The sequence below is a fragment of the Stigmatopora nigra genome, chromosome 19, assembly GCF_051989575.1.
Source record: "Stigmatopora nigra isolate UIUO_SnigA chromosome 19, RoL_Snig_1.1, whole genome shotgun sequence".
NCBI classification, from domain to species: domain Eukaryota; kingdom Metazoa; phylum Chordata; class Actinopteri; order Syngnathiformes; family Syngnathidae; genus Stigmatopora; species Stigmatopora nigra.
Genome location: NC_135526.1, coordinates 8814903 through 8829780, shown reverse-complemented (window position 1 = coordinate 8829780; position 14878 = coordinate 8814903). Strand labels below are relative to the sequence as shown.

The window sequence follows — 14878 nt, the reverse complement described above, 5'->3', positions numbered from 1 at the left end:
CTCAATGTAACTCACAAGCGGAAGACGGGATGAAAAATGGCAGAAACCAGGGCTGCGCTTCTTCTATAATATCTAGAATATAATTTTGAGAGCTGGCTTCGACAGTAAACTCTCTGTCACCATTTGACCGGCGACCAAAAGGGACCAAAAGACCGGCGACCAAAAGTCCGGCGACCAAAAGACCGGCGACCAAAAGACCGGCGACCAAAAGACCAGCGACCAATCGTCCGAGCACCCCTAAATCAATCTACCATCCTCTTTTACCAAGAAAGAAGAAGCAAACATTTGAAAGATGGCCATGGCATCCTCCTCCAAGGACACTAAGCGAGTGATAACCACTATAAATAAAAAAAAAAAAATGAACCAGCATTATGAGCAATTTACGCCCTAGATACGTCCGTGAAGCTGGCATGTCGAGACATCTGCAGATCTTCAATATTTGCTGCAAAGTCTCCAGGAGATTGAAGACAACATGTTCGGAGTATAAACATAAGACAAATTCAAACGAGTAAATAAATTCAGGGTCTTTTTAATCACTTATATGATCCCACATAGCTTAACAATTTAGCTGCCAATGACAGTAATCGACTTCCAATCAATTTTACCTGGGAGGGCCTGGAAGCGATAATTTTACCGTCAATGGGTGTTTTCAATGTCATTTTCCCTCTTTTACCAGCTAACACAACACATATTCTGTGAACCGGAAATTGTATCTCATGTTATCACTCCATCTAGTAGTTTCTTCTAACAGGAAACAAAATCCAGGGTATACAAAACATAAAGTTTAACCAGACATGAAGTGACCATTTTAACAGATTTATGATTACTTCTTCATAAGGTTTAAACTTCTATTAAACTAATGAGTATAACTTATGCTCTGCATCCAAATGTTGGATACCTTTTATAGAATATTTGAATTAAAATCATTTTTAGCAGAAATGATTGTAATTGAGTTTATACTCTTTTTATCGTTAGAACAAATAAGTTAATGTATCAATCACCATTTTAACACAGATAAGGTTTGTGCGAATTACTGAATAACTCGACAGTTTCCTCTCACAGGAAGCTGAAGCCACAAAGGCGCACAAAAAAACAACCCTAAATGTGAAAGTTTCACTCAGATGTAGATTTGACTTTCACAATGATGGAAACATCAATGTTTTCACTAATTCTAAGTAAATTCTCCCTCCTTTTTTGTCTGGCAGGACCCAGTTTTGCTAAAGTATCTCCAGGTAAGGATATTTGATATTTTAAAGTAATCTGTAACCAGTTTGAATGCATTTTCATTTCCTTTAAGGTCAAACTTATTTCACACTTGATGTTTCTTACGATATGAACATTTGATTTACGTTAAATATTTCCTGAAACAATTGATCAAATGCATATCTTGTACAAGTGAAATAGTGTAATTCTTAATAAATGACTAGCTTTCTGTAAAATTCCATCAGGTGATACAGGTGATCCCAGAATGTTCAAGCAATGATTTAAGTAATGTTTTGACGCTTTCCATTGCATGTCATTACTATGGAAACGAGCAAAAAAAAGCACAAAATCCAAAATACTTCCCTTTCGAAAAAGTCTGACAGCAAAACTGTAACTCAGATGGTGGGATATAAAATATACCTCCATTGTGTGAAATTTCTTATGCACATCAATAACCATAATAATGGCTTATGAACGTCATAGGCTATTTATTTAATTGTTCTAATCATCTAAGTAGTATTTCTTGATTATCACAAGTATTATTGTTTGAACTTAAGGTGTATTGACTTTCTTGACAAGTATTCTTAAATATTTAAGATGAATTTCTACAGCATTTGGTAGATTTCTGTTTGGTTCGTCATTGACAGATGTGGACTGTATTGTGCTGCATTTTGAGAGAGTTCAATGCACCTGGAATAGACTCGACAATCTGTCAGTCAATTACACCTTCTTCAGCTGGTAAGTTTAAATAAAATAATTCATAACAAAGATAGGAATTGCTCTTTTATTTAATCGCGTGTTTGGTGAAAATTGTGCGAAAGAGACTTGCTCGGATTTAGTTTTACCGATTCGGTGTGGCTTTTTCTTGCACAGGTTTCATGGTAAAGAAGCCAGAGAATGTGAGTTGTACCTGAGAAACTATAGCATTAACAGTGGCTGCCTTCAACCCTATGGAGAAAAAGACAACAGGTTTATGACATTTTACACCCGTCTGGTGTACAACAACGACAGTTTTGACGGGAAGCACGACCTTCTAAAAAAAGGTAGGCCTATAGCAATTTCCCTGCTCTTTTGCAGCAATTCTGTTAAAGCAATTAAATTATTTTTACAGATGTATGTGAAGATTTGTTCGAATTAGTATGCTAAAAATCAACTTTTGTTATTAATTATAGTCAATTTTAGGAAAAGTGGCAGAGGAATGTACAAGGGAATATAGATAGATTCCTATTTTTTTCCCTATACAGTATTTTCATGACTATTCGGCGCATCGTATTTTTAGCCGCAGTGTCAATAACGAGTGCTATTTATGTATTTTACACACAAAGGACGCACCGTTCTTTTAGACGCCGCCCGACATGGCATATATATATTATATATAACCGTAATATCGCTGGCGACGGAAGCAACCCCAGACGCTATTTCCGGTCTGCAGTGACTGCTGGCATATATAGTCCTTTTGTCAATACACCCAGGTTGACGACTGTGATAATTTTGCACAAATAGTATCAATATACTACAACGGTGAATACACTAATTTGGTGCTACATGCACCAAATCCACGCTAAAAACACATTTTTAAAAAGGCAACGAAAGCAAAACTGATTTTGGTTGTACTTTATTTAGCCATTTTGCAATGTACTCACGTCATCATCACCCACAAAACCATTTAAGTCCTCATTTTCTGTGTCCGAATTAAACAATTGCCAGAATGAGTCTTCCAAAACTTTTTATCTAAAATGCATCAAAATACACAATATTTATTTTATGTTTGGATTATTATTTTTTTTTAAAGGAAAGAAATTCACAAAGGCTCCGATGATAGGTGCCAATAAAAAGAATTATCTGAGCTAGTGACAGAAAATAGAAAAAAACTAACTTCTATATAATTCTGCTTTGGTAAGATTTGTGAATTTTTTATTGAGATTATAAATATAATATATTAAATGAAGTAAAAATGTTTATTATAAATTTTATCAAAATATTATATTTAAAGAAATTATAGAAAAATATCAGAAACATCAATGTTATTATCAATAATACTGTTAGAAGAATAATGTCACTTTCATAGATGAATTTAAGTTCAATTTATGTTGAATAAATTCTAACCTAAAAAATAAAATCTTATGTCCACACGTGCAGTAAAGCTAAATCCACCAACCAACTTGACTGTTCAGAATGGATCGGACTTGAATCTTTGGTTTTACTGGAATCACTCGGACCCAAAATGCATACAAAATGAGGTTCGCTACAGGACCAACAACAAGAAGTGGGATGTGAGTTCTTAGCATACTTTCTTTGTGAACAACATTTCCATTTGACTTACCCTGTGCTCCCTCCCCACAGGCATATACAGTCACTCCAGGCAAACAAAATTACTGCATCAACTTGCCCTCTAGCCGTTCCCGATATGAGCTTCAGGTGAGGAGCAGAATAGATGAAGTGTGCGCAGCTTCTGATTGGAGCGACTGGAGTAAGCCTGTGTTCTGGGGGTCATACAACAGCACAGGTAAAAATTAAGCCTAACAATTTTGGTGGAAATAAATCCAATTTACAAACACATTTTTACTGTGTTGCAGACATCGACCCAATCAATGGTTCGATGTTTGTGTGGATAATTTTGTACGTTCTGGCCCCTGTCATACTCATCCTACTTGTCATGCTTTTGCTGCGCTATGAGAGGTGAGGGGATTTTTTAGACCTCTTAAAACCTGAGACTTTACGACTCACTCTATTAAAACCACATTGCAATTTTCAAAAATGTCGACACTACCATGTGCAGTGTAACAGCATGCAGACGTGGTAAATATAACAAGTATAGTAGATCGGAACCAATAATGAAATACAGACGTACCTCTACTGCCAAAATTAATTGGTTCCAGAACTTTATTCATAACTTGAAAATTTTGTAAGTAGAGGTGTACTCTATATGTAAATTCTCTAATTCGTTCCACGGTCCTCACACTAATACCAACTACTAAACCCTTTAAAATTGGTTAATGTGTCCCAATTTTGTATGAAAGATGGGAAGAAACACAAAAATGAGAGAATATTATAAGGAAATTATTTATCAATGTCTTAAAATGAATATGATGGCCAAAAATCCGGCGTAGCTGAAATAGTTCCCTCCACGGCCGTTATATTGGGAGACGTAATACTCGTATTTGACTGCCCGATTTGTCACTCATTTGCATATAAAAAAAATCATACCTAGTGACATTCATAAGTAGATGTATGACTGTATATCAAACTTATCTGAGATGGTGATTGTGACATATACTGCGTATTCATGTGTCGACAAATGGAACTATAATTTTAAATCTGATTGAGTACAGAAACAGTCACATTACCAAAAATACTGATTTTGAACTCACAATATAGATTAAATTGATACAAATAAAACACCCATCGAACTAACATCCATTATTGAACAAAGTACAACTGAGGAAAATGCTGCAAAATAAATTAAATTAACAGTCAGGGTTAATGTTGTACTATTTTCTGTCCCTTACCCAGTGTATTTAGGTGGATGCATTATATTGTTACTATAAGCCTGATTTCAGTTATCTGTCTTTGATGAAACGTTGAAAATTGTCCCTGAACCCCTCACATAGGTTTCGAGTCATCTTCATTCATGTGGTACCCAAGCCATCGCTGATTCCTCAAGACATTGAGGTAAAGAGCACTGAAGTTTTCATCAATATTCTTTTAAATGGCTAATATACTAAATTATTTCTTAAAGCCTTGGCTTAAAATTCCCAAAGGCCTTCAAGAAGGTTTCAAGGCAAACTACCATGAACAGGCCTGTCCTGTTCGAGAGTACCGCCACTAACCAGTCCGAAAGCCAGCACGCCAACAGTTCCAGCTCCTCCCTCCCCGCTAATCAATTGGGATCGTTCCATCTTCATCATCATAGAAAAGCTGGAAGTGCAGGAAACACTGTTCTCTTCCCAACATTTAATGAGTGGCTCCGTTGTTTCATTTTGCTTCTTATCCCAGGTTATGCGATGGCGAAAACACAGGTACAATTATTTACTATGCAGAAAGTGCTTGCTTATCATCTGAACATTTTTTGTGTTTTATGCAATATTGTTATTAGTCATTGGGGTGATTGCAGTTTGCAGCAGGATAACTTGTTGGATAACATTTACAGTGATAAACGTCCAATCCAGTTTTACTAGGAGAGTTGGCCTGGATCATTCCATCTCAATCAGCCTTCCAATCAATAGCAGTAAAACATTGTCGCTCAATGCCAACCCTACCAGTTGAAATGGATTTGATCTCTACGTATAGGTTGACACTGTACTGTATGAGTGACTACCTCCAAGAAATGTAGCTGAATGTCGGCCGAGGCCCGGTGGAACAAGTGGTTAGCGCGTCGGCCTCACAGCTCTGGGGTCCTGGGTTTAAATCCAGGTTGGTCCACCTGTGTGGTGTTTGCATGTTCTCTGCGTGGGTTTCCTCCGGGTACTCTGGTTTCCTCCCATATTCCCAAAATGTGCGTGCTAGACTGATTGGACACTCTAAATTGCCCTTAGGTATGGATGTGAGTGTGCATTGTTGTCCATTTTCTTTTGCCCTGCGATCGGCTGGCCACCGATTAAGGCCTGGGGTCAGCTGGGTTAGGGTCCAGAGCCCCCTGTGACCCTAATAAGGATAAAGCGGTTCAGAAAATGAATGATCGGTTGGCGCGTCAGCCTCCCAGTGGGAGACCTTGGTTCAAATCCAGGCTGGTCCACCCGTGTCGAGTCTGCATGTTCTCTCCGGGCCTGCGTGGGTTTTCCCCAGGTACTCCAGTTTCCTCCCACATTCCAAAAAGTATGCATGGTAGGCTGATTGAACACTCTAAATTACCCCTAGGTATGAGTGTGAGCGTGAATGGTTGTTTGTCTCCTTATGCCCTGCGAATGGCGGCGGGGGTGTCCCCTGCCTCTGGCCGAAAGTCAGCTTGGATAGGCTCCAGCACCCCCCGCGACCATAGTGAGGATAAAGCGGGTCATAAAATGAGATGAAAAAATGAATGATAGCCAAAAGTAAGATTCTTTCGGACACCATCCCGTACGTATTTGGATACTCCTGGAATTTTGTAATGTAAATCTCAACAATATAACTTTAATTGTGAAATAAAACGCATTGCTAGATTCTAAAAAAATCACTCGAACACATTAAACTAATTCATTTAATTAATTAAACAAAGCCCGTCTATTTTGCATTCAATTTGCATGCAGTTCAAGCCTTTCCAGATTGATAGATAAAGGTCCTGGCCTAGTTGTCCTACAAAGTACGGAATTCAGCTAACGCATCTTCCTTTTCCTCATTCAAGAAGGAAGGGTGGGGCGCAGGGCGGCTGGCCGTGCGTGGCCCGGGCTAGAGGAAAGGCACAAGTCGGCTAGTTCCTTAGCTGAATTCGAAAGCCACCATAATTAATTCATGTATCCGCGTGATATTTACAAACTTTCGGTGCATCCACTTTCAAGTCTGACGCGTTTTTTAGCGTGAGAAAAAACGATTGCAGCCCGTCAAAATGTCAGATCCTTCGGTTGCTGACACTCGCCGGCTGAATTCCAAGCCCCAGGACCTGACGGACGCATACGGTCCACCCAGCAATTTTTTGGAAATAGACGTTTCTGATCCACAAATTGTTGGAGTTGGCCGACACCGATACACGACTTATGCAGTTCGTATGCAGGTAAGTGTTCTCCTACCGATGTGCTAAAGTTACTGACCGGAGGGGGCCGAGCAGTTATGTCTGGATAAGATGCATCGCCATTGGATGGCAGCGGAACTCGAGGTTCGGGGATTATTTGCGGCCTAGTTTGTAGTTCAGTTGGGGGATTGTGTTGTTGAAGTATGATACTTATATCAACCTTAAAAGTTTAGACTGCACAATCAGAAAGGGTATGGATAAATTTAAATAGGTCACGAAAACTGTTAAGCAGATTTAGCTGAACTAAAAATCATTTGAACAGTCGGAAACGGCGTCATGCTGTAAACACTGCTAAGCTATGTTAACACCAAGCAGCTAATATTGTGTAACGCCGACTATTTAAAACCAAATAATCACAGTACACTTTTATCATTACGTCACATAACTAACTGGAATGTTGGGGGAAACGATCGTGCTGTTAAACTAGTCCATATACACTGCATTTATCCCATAAATTAGTGAATAAAGTTTAGCCTGTGCAACTATTAGCAGTTGACGTCAATGTGTATTGAGCAATATAGCACAGTAGGCTACTGATTTTTAACACATATTCTTTACGGATTGCTAATCAAGTATTACACTCTTTTCCTTTCGATGTTTTAGATAGAACCCCAAATGATAGTTATAGTTACGTTCACATTTATGGTGTTCAACAGCGGAAGGAGTTTTGCTGCCCTTGCATTGTAAAATATTTACTATAAGGTCACATGTTCCTTTGCAAGTCACAGACTTTTTGGGTCTCTGTTTCATTGGAACACAGACCAACCTTCCCATTTTCAAAATGAAAGACTCCCGTGTGACGAGACGATACAGTGACTTCGAGTGGTTAAAGAATGAGCTTGAGAGAGACAGCAAGGTAAGTGAGGCTGAAAAGCCCTCATCCATTTGTGGTTCTCATGTATTTTTATTTTATTTTTTTAATTTTTCATCATTTTAATCAGATTGTAGTACCTCCTCTCCCGGGTAAAGCCCTGAAGAGACAGTTGCCATTCCGCAGCGACGAAGGGCTTTTTGAGGAGTCGTTCATCGAGGAGCGGCGGTCGGGTTTGGAGCAGTTTATAAACAGGTTATAAAACCAGTCCATAAGTGATCTTGATGCAGATATTTTTTGTTATGGGTGGGAAGCAGGGCTCCCTGCTTGTTTAGAACCAAAAAACAATTGTTGCGCTATTTTGAAAAAAAATTGAAAATGCATGTTTAACAAATAAAAGATTGGGTTTACACACTTGGAGAAGGCAAAGAAATTCAATCATTCGTCTATTAGGATCTGACAGCCGTTTATGGCCACCATAAAATGAAATTAAACTCTACGTTGCACGGTTTGGACAAACGTAGCGAAAGAATCTTAACATACACACACACACACATTAAGCACACTTTATAAGGGTTATAGATTAGCCATCATCCATGATTTTTATATCGCTGCTTTCTTCAAGTTAAAGCTAGCAACCAGCAGTCCTCATTAGTGTTGCTCAATCAAGCACACAAATCACATCAGATGTTCTCTTTTACATCTGTGACACAGTAATTTATCCATTCATTGTGTTCATGTAATAGTGTCTTTAACTCCATTTTTGCTTTCTCTTTGTTTATCTAGAATTGCAGGTCACCCTTTGGCCCAGAACGAGCGTTGTCTGCACATGTTCCTCCAGGAGGCTGAGATTGACCGGAACTACATTCCCGGAAAAGTACGACACTAAGCATACTGGGGGTCGGGGTGGCGGGTGATTATGCTTTATTGAAATCTCCTGGCTTGTAGAATGGACTTCTGACTCATTCTCAAGTTAAAAAAAAAAAAAAAACACTCAATTTAGGAGCTTGATTTTCAACTGTGCATCTGTTTGACTCGTCTCTTGCGTGCACTTTTGTTTTATAACTCCAAACTCAAAAGTATTTTGTCAATGTACATTGAAATTCAGGCTTTTATGACAAACTATTACATACATTCTTTTCCCTCACAAATGTCATAAACAGGATTGTAATATACTGTGAATAAAATAGATTAATGTGAATTTGTGTCATGCCCTTTCTGATCCTGTTTTGTTCTCTGTTTTTGTTTTTAGGTATGAGTGAAGTAAGTTTGATTTATTCATAATTCAATTGCATGAGCTATTTAAAGGTTAAAGGCGATAGTTCACAAAGGTTTAATACCAATTATAGTTTGCAAAAATGCCGCACACTGGTGTTTAAAAAAAAATCCTGTTAAAAAAAAAGTGAAATTTAATTTCAAGAGCAATTTGCTCTTTGAACTTGTGAACTATTGTTAAATGTTGGCAGTTGCTCATTAACAAAATGCTTGCCTATCAGGTTGTGTCAAAATTAACTGCACTAAAAAATGCCAAATGCATGCTAAACCTGCACGCTTACTTTAAAAAGTATGTTTTTAAGTCATTGTTTCACCTGCTTCTGATTTTGCATACTTACATGCTGCCTTTTCATTTTCATCCAGCAAGTTTTTAGTCTCCCTTGAGCAACAATGAAAAAATTAAATGTATTTCTAGGGTTTGTCATTCATATTTCAACAATATATAGAAATTGGCACCATTTTTATTAGTTGTTTTTCTTTGATCCATTGTTTAAGCTGCAAAGAAATTATAAGGTGTAGGTTTATTTCAATTTTTTTTTTAAATATAGTCAATCTATTTCCCATACTTATATGATGGTCGAAAAGCATCCATTCAAATATTGCCTTTACTGTTGTAGAATGTTTTGTCACTTATTTTATTATTTACCTGGGGATGGTCCTAAAGACCATACTCGGAAACTCGCTTAAAAAATATAATGAATTATAGTTGCCTTTGAGTCAGTCTGTCGATAGACCGGGGTCAACTTTTCATCTTGAGTCATAGCTTACATTATACCATCTTTTGGGAGTTACAAAGTAGACTCTTGGGCAATCCTTTTCAGTAAGTGCACTGATTCAGTGCAGAAGTACAGCTTTTGTCTTTAGTTTGTAGGGTAGAAAAAACTCATAAATATGAGTTCCAAAATTGAGGGGGAATTGGCTCTCAGATTTTAATATCCAATAACCCTAACACTATACAAAACAATGCAAAAATTAGTATTTAACGTTGTCAATCTAGAGGCAATTTAAACTGAGCACTAACACATCGTGTCAGTAAGTGTGCTAACCTTGGTGTGTCATAATCAGAGGAGGAATTTACGCTGCAAGTTTCAACACAATTAAAATATTGGTAATGGAAAATAAATAACAATTTGAATCGATTGACTAAAATCGGAATCATTGAGTTCAATAAGTTCAATTGTGTATGGACAGTTTGCAAATAGAATCAAATCAGTTTTCTCACATTACACGATTAGCAACACCACACCAGACTTGGACAGAATGACATTTACTGTTCATTGTGGCGTCTCAATTTCATCCCCAGCTCATCAGAACAATAAAATAATTAGTAATTCTACATAAGAGATAAAGGACATTACATTTTACTGCAATAAACAGTGATAAGATAGCTACTAATTATTTTAAATACCCATGTAATCATATTTCAAATCAAGTTTATTTGGAATTTTTGCACTTGGAACCTAAAGCACTTATGTACAGTGTAATAATTTCTTATGGTGTCTTTTCTCTCTTCTGTTAAAACAGATGCCTGCACTTGCCCCATTTATTTTGAAACCTTGTCAGTTTCAACCCGGAGGAGGAAACAATACATCGCTCAATCGTGCCAATCCTTTGTTGTCTTGGCTATCATTCCGACTATGTGCATTATTAAATTGTCATTGAAAAAGAAAGCTGATTTTTTTATGTTAATCTCCCACCTCAAAGTGATTCAAAACACAGCACAAGTTGGCCAGTATTTGAGGATGACAATAAACTCCCAAAGTGAAGCAACAAGTAGCCTCCTAAAGAAAGCATCAACTTCTGTTCAATCTTTTCGTCAGGATTGCTCATACTTATGTCATTGTCATTTTCGCAATGGAATTGTCACAGCAACAGCTAATGCAAATCTTAATCAAGTTAATATGATGGCTGTGAGGTTCATTATATTAAGATGTGTTGAAAAAAATATTTGAAGGTACCATATTTTCTTGCATATACGCCGTAGTTGTTGCTAAAAAATGTGACTGAATCGAGGATATGGCCTATATGTGCACAAATTAGACTTGTCATCCACAAAACAATGCGGCTGATACGGTCATTTATTTTAAAATAGAGAAAAGATAAACAGATAAAACACTTAACATTTATGTTGATGTCTATGAATGAAATTTAAGAACAAAAAAACGTATCTTGCATAAAACGCGGGAAAACTCACTTGTGTGCCTGCCATTGCTTGTTCAGGGCGTCACCATCTTACCTAGGGATGACAAACTAGAATGCTACGGACACACTTCCTTGTTATACAGCTCACGTGACATCCTTTTTGAATTTATCTCCGTGCAGACAACACTAGGAATGCAATTCACCAGATGATCTTTTCGATTCATAAAGTATCTCAGAAATACCATGTGCGATGATTTTTCTTCAGATTTTCCATTCAAAGTAACACATTTGTAGTCCCTATAAAAAACATTTAAGGAGGTGAAAATTGTAAATCGGGGCGTCTTATACAAGAGAAATTGTAAAATTCAGTCAATTAAGGCAATTTAAAGGGTACGGCTTATACGCAGAGGCAGTTAATGTGAAAGAAAATACAGTAATTAAAGTGTCTCTGCTTAGTTCCCTATTTTTTGGCCTCATAAAGATGATTGGAAGTGTATACTGTACATGTTATATTCTTCAATCTGACTATTAAATTCCTGCTGCCCACTGTCAAATCCTTTCAGTCTGAGGAGAAAAAAATAAGTTGGTGAAGACCGCAAAGCTCCTTTTTGAGAGGGAAAAGTGTTGTGGGAGCCCCGTTATAAGAGGCCCCACGCTGTCAAACGACCTACTTTGTTCAATAGGAACCACTGAAATAAAACACACGATATGCAGTGGATTAAATTACATGTACCATCATCTCTGTCACAGCTCAATGTCAAAAAGAAAATGCATTTATTGCACACAAAAAAAAGATTGTATCATTACAGCTTGGGGGCAGAGCTACAGCTGTTAGTTCATTTCCTCATCCTAGTCAGAATTCATTGGATGTCGATTGTTGACAATGGCATTGAAATGTGAACTTTCGCCACCATGACGTTTATCGCCATCAATGGCATGTACGGAGAAAATAAATCATCTTTAGAGTATTACTCATGATCCTTATTGCTGTTGTATTTATTTTAATTTAATTTATTCAGTTTAGTACATTGTTTGAGTGTTTAATACGTCTGTCTTATAGTTCTGAGATCGAGCGTTCAATCCCTGTGGGTTCCAACATTCCTGTGTGGAGTTTGGATGTTCTCCCTTGGGTTGCATGGGTTTTCTCTGGGTACTCTAGCTTACTTCCACATTACATGCACGCTAAACTGGTTGAACTATCTCAATTGCCTCTACGTATGAATGTGACTGTGCATAGTTGTCCGCTTCAATGTGCCCCACGATTGGCTTTGGGCCAATTCAGGGTTTCCCCCGTTTACTGTTGGCTTTGATAGGCCTCAGCACCCCCACGACCATTGTGAGAATAAGCGATACGGAAAATGAATAATGACTATAATAAAGTTCTTTAAGTCACCAGAAATAGCCACTTTCCCCTTTGAGGGTTAAAGACATCTCGACAAATGTTTCACTTTAAGTAGTTTTGTCCTTTTTTTGTGTAACAAACACTCAAAACAATTGCACACTCATGTTTTGGATCAAATGTATGTGGCAAGTAGGACATGCCGTAGAAAGTACAAGCCTGAGCTTTTCTTGATGTGCAACACTGGGTCTTTTTGTTTCACTACACAAGAATCCCAAAGCTCTTTTTCCTGTTGTTGCTCTCATAGCAGAGGATTATGTGGCAAGGGGGGCATTCTGGTTGGCCACAGGTGGATTAAAGTCGTCCCAGAAATAGTAATCTCATGTAGAACTTGACATGACTATAATTGGACACAATTGTTTTTTGCAACACGGGAAATCTAAACATAGAAGCCAAATATATTTTTCTGATTGATTCATGGGACCTTATTTGTTTATACTGTATATGCATTGTACTGTCTTTGATACTATTGTGTCCTTCTCATTCACAAGGGAGAGACTTTATTTTTATCTACCATTCATACAGCCGCCAAATTGGAATACAATTCACTCAATGGTGCTGGTTTCCATCTTAGTTAATAAAATTTTTGGATTATAAAGAGATGAAAAAGGTGGTGTTGCACATGTAAAGGGTCATTGTAATTCTATGAAATTCTTCGTACATCATTTACAGTACGCCAACCGCATGTTTCAACTTTACAAGCATTATTACCATTGGAATCTCCAAACCTGTAATGAAGTGAAATAAAGAAAGATATCAAAGCACTAATGTAATTAATGACTTTGATGGTCATAAAACTGTGACATCACAGACGATGAGTGCTCCTTTCATAATTTTCTATCACATTTTTTTTCATTCATTTCTAAATTGGAGCTCTTCTCCAGCATTCCTCTTCAGAGCTTCCACTCTATTCCATATTCAACTTGTGCTTTGATAGATTTAATAAAAGCTTCTTCTCTCTTGAATGTATCAAGTAATAGCACTAGGCCAGTTTTCTCGGTCATTTAGGACGGTGACCTGAAACACAAAGCAGCTTTGATGTGCTGGCCTTGTCCTGAGAAATATAAAAGTGGACACGCATGATGGGTAAAGCGGTCCAAGGCAGAGATTAGGTTGTGTTTGGTTAGCGATTCCAGCGCTCTGCCTTGACGTCCGTGTTTGTAGAGACACCTATAGGGGGGTTAGCTTGATAAAGTGGAAATAAATTGAAATAGCAGCGAGGCCAGGCAAGGACAAAAACAAGCAGTGGTATTGGTAGAGCAAACATTTCGCTTTACGAATCTCCTGGATGTCAACGTTGTTTGTGATGAAAGTCAATTAATTAAATTGTGTATAAACTGCAAAACAAAACAAAAGGAGGTGGGAGGGTCGAGTTGCACCACCAAACGATTTTATACTCCCAATGTCTGGGTGTGTACACCAATGACTTATGCATCTAGACACAGTCTATTCTGGCTAAATCAGTTTTTTTCTTTTGATTGCGTCATCCGGTTTAGTGGTATCATCTGGTTTGATACAGTTCAAACATGCAGAAGGTGAAAGTGCAGTCACTATATTTCCCATCAAGAGGCCACATTTAGGGATAAAAAAAAATGCAGTGGCTTTCATGATTATCTTATAATGCATCCATACTTGTTTTGCGAGTATTCCCTATTATGAAAATCCGGATCTTAAAGAAGTATTTGTTTTTCATTTTAAATGAATTGGGAGTTTCAATTTGTTGTGGTTGTAAACTATTTTAGATATAAGAATAACATAAGGGGGGCCCGGTGGTGCGAGTGTTTAGCGTGTTGGCCTCACAGCTCTGGGGTTCTGGGTTCAAGTACAGATCGGTCTAACTGTGTGAAGCATGCATGTTATAACAATAATAATCGGGCCTAGGCTTTGTCATCATCATTGACTCGACAAAAGCCAAATTGTCTTCATCCCCAGCTGCATATGACGGAATTGGTAAAAATTGTTCTCCTGGGGTCTGTGTGGGTTTCTTCTGGGTACTCTGGTTTCCTCCCACATTCCAAAAACATGCATGGTAGACTGATTGTACACTCTAAATTGCATCTTGGTATGGGTGTGAGTGTGGATGGTTGTCTGTCTCCTTGTGCCCTGCGATCGGCTGGCCACCGATCCAGGGTGTCCCCTGCCTCTGGTCTGGAATCAGCTGGGATAGGCTCCAGCACCCCCGCCACCCTAATGAGGATGAAGCGGTTCAGAAAATGAGATGGGATGAGATTATGATTGATGGTGATGTTGTTATTATTCAATAAGTAAGGCTTTTTTCAGCCTCCATTGGTTTTACTGACTGTATTTAATAAACAAATTGTTTTAAAACCCGTCAATATTTTTT

The 14878-nt window shown here is 37.9% G+C and overlaps 2 protein-coding genes across 2 annotated transcripts; both read left to right on the top strand.

Moving 5' to 3' along the window:
* The first annotated feature begins 1097 nt into the window (after positions 1-1097).
* LOC144212275 (cytokine receptor common subunit gamma-like) lies at positions 1098-6356 on the top strand. Its single transcript, XM_077740015.1, has 8 exons — positions 1098-1232; positions 1851-1941; positions 2077-2246; positions 3343-3476; positions 3547-3709; positions 3780-3882; positions 4815-4875; positions 4943-6356. Exons 1-8 carry the CDS (start codon positions 1142-1144, stop codon positions 5030-5032), a joined length of 903 nt encoding a protein of 300 aa, XP_077596141.1. The 5' UTR covers positions 1098-1141; the 3' UTR covers positions 5033-6356.
* A 131-nt stretch (positions 6357-6487) lies between these two features.
* LOC144212276 (sorting nexin-12) lies at positions 6488-8919 on the top strand. The gene is made up of 4 exons (XM_077740016.1): positions 6488-6889; positions 7668-7763; positions 7849-7973; positions 8505-8919. The coding sequence occupies exons 1-4, from the start codon at positions 6725-6727 to the stop codon at positions 8605-8607; spliced, it is 489 nt and encodes a 162-aa protein (XP_077596142.1). The 5' UTR covers positions 6488-6724; the 3' UTR covers positions 8608-8919.
* The last annotated feature ends 5959 nt before the right edge of the window (positions 8920-14878 follow it).

Bases quoted from the DNA above. Each gene is read 5' to 3' on its own strand.
- LOC144212276 (XM_077740016.1), top strand. From the start codon at position 6,725: ATGTCAGATCCTTCGGTTGCTGACACTCGCCGGCTGAATTCCAAGCCC. The intron at 7,764-7,848 runs GTAAGTGAGGCT...CATTTTAATCAG, and splicing joins AGCTTGAGAGAGACAGCAAG to ATTGTAGTACCTCCTCTCCC. The intron at 7,974-8,504 runs GTTATAAAACCA...TTGTTTATCTAG, and splicing joins TTGGAGCAGTTTATAAACAG to AATTGCAGGTCACCCTTTGG.
- LOC144212275 (XM_077740015.1), top strand. From the start codon at position 1,142: ATGATGGAAACATCAATGTTTTCACTAATTCTAAGTAAATTCTCCCTC. The intron at 3,477-3,546 runs GTGAGTTCTTAG...CCCTCCCCACAG, and splicing joins CCAACAACAAGAAGTGGGAT to GCATATACAGTCACTCCAGG. The intron at 3,710-3,779 runs GTAAAAATTAAG...ACTGTGTTGCAG, and splicing joins GGGGTCATACAACAGCACAG to ACATCGACCCAATCAATGGT.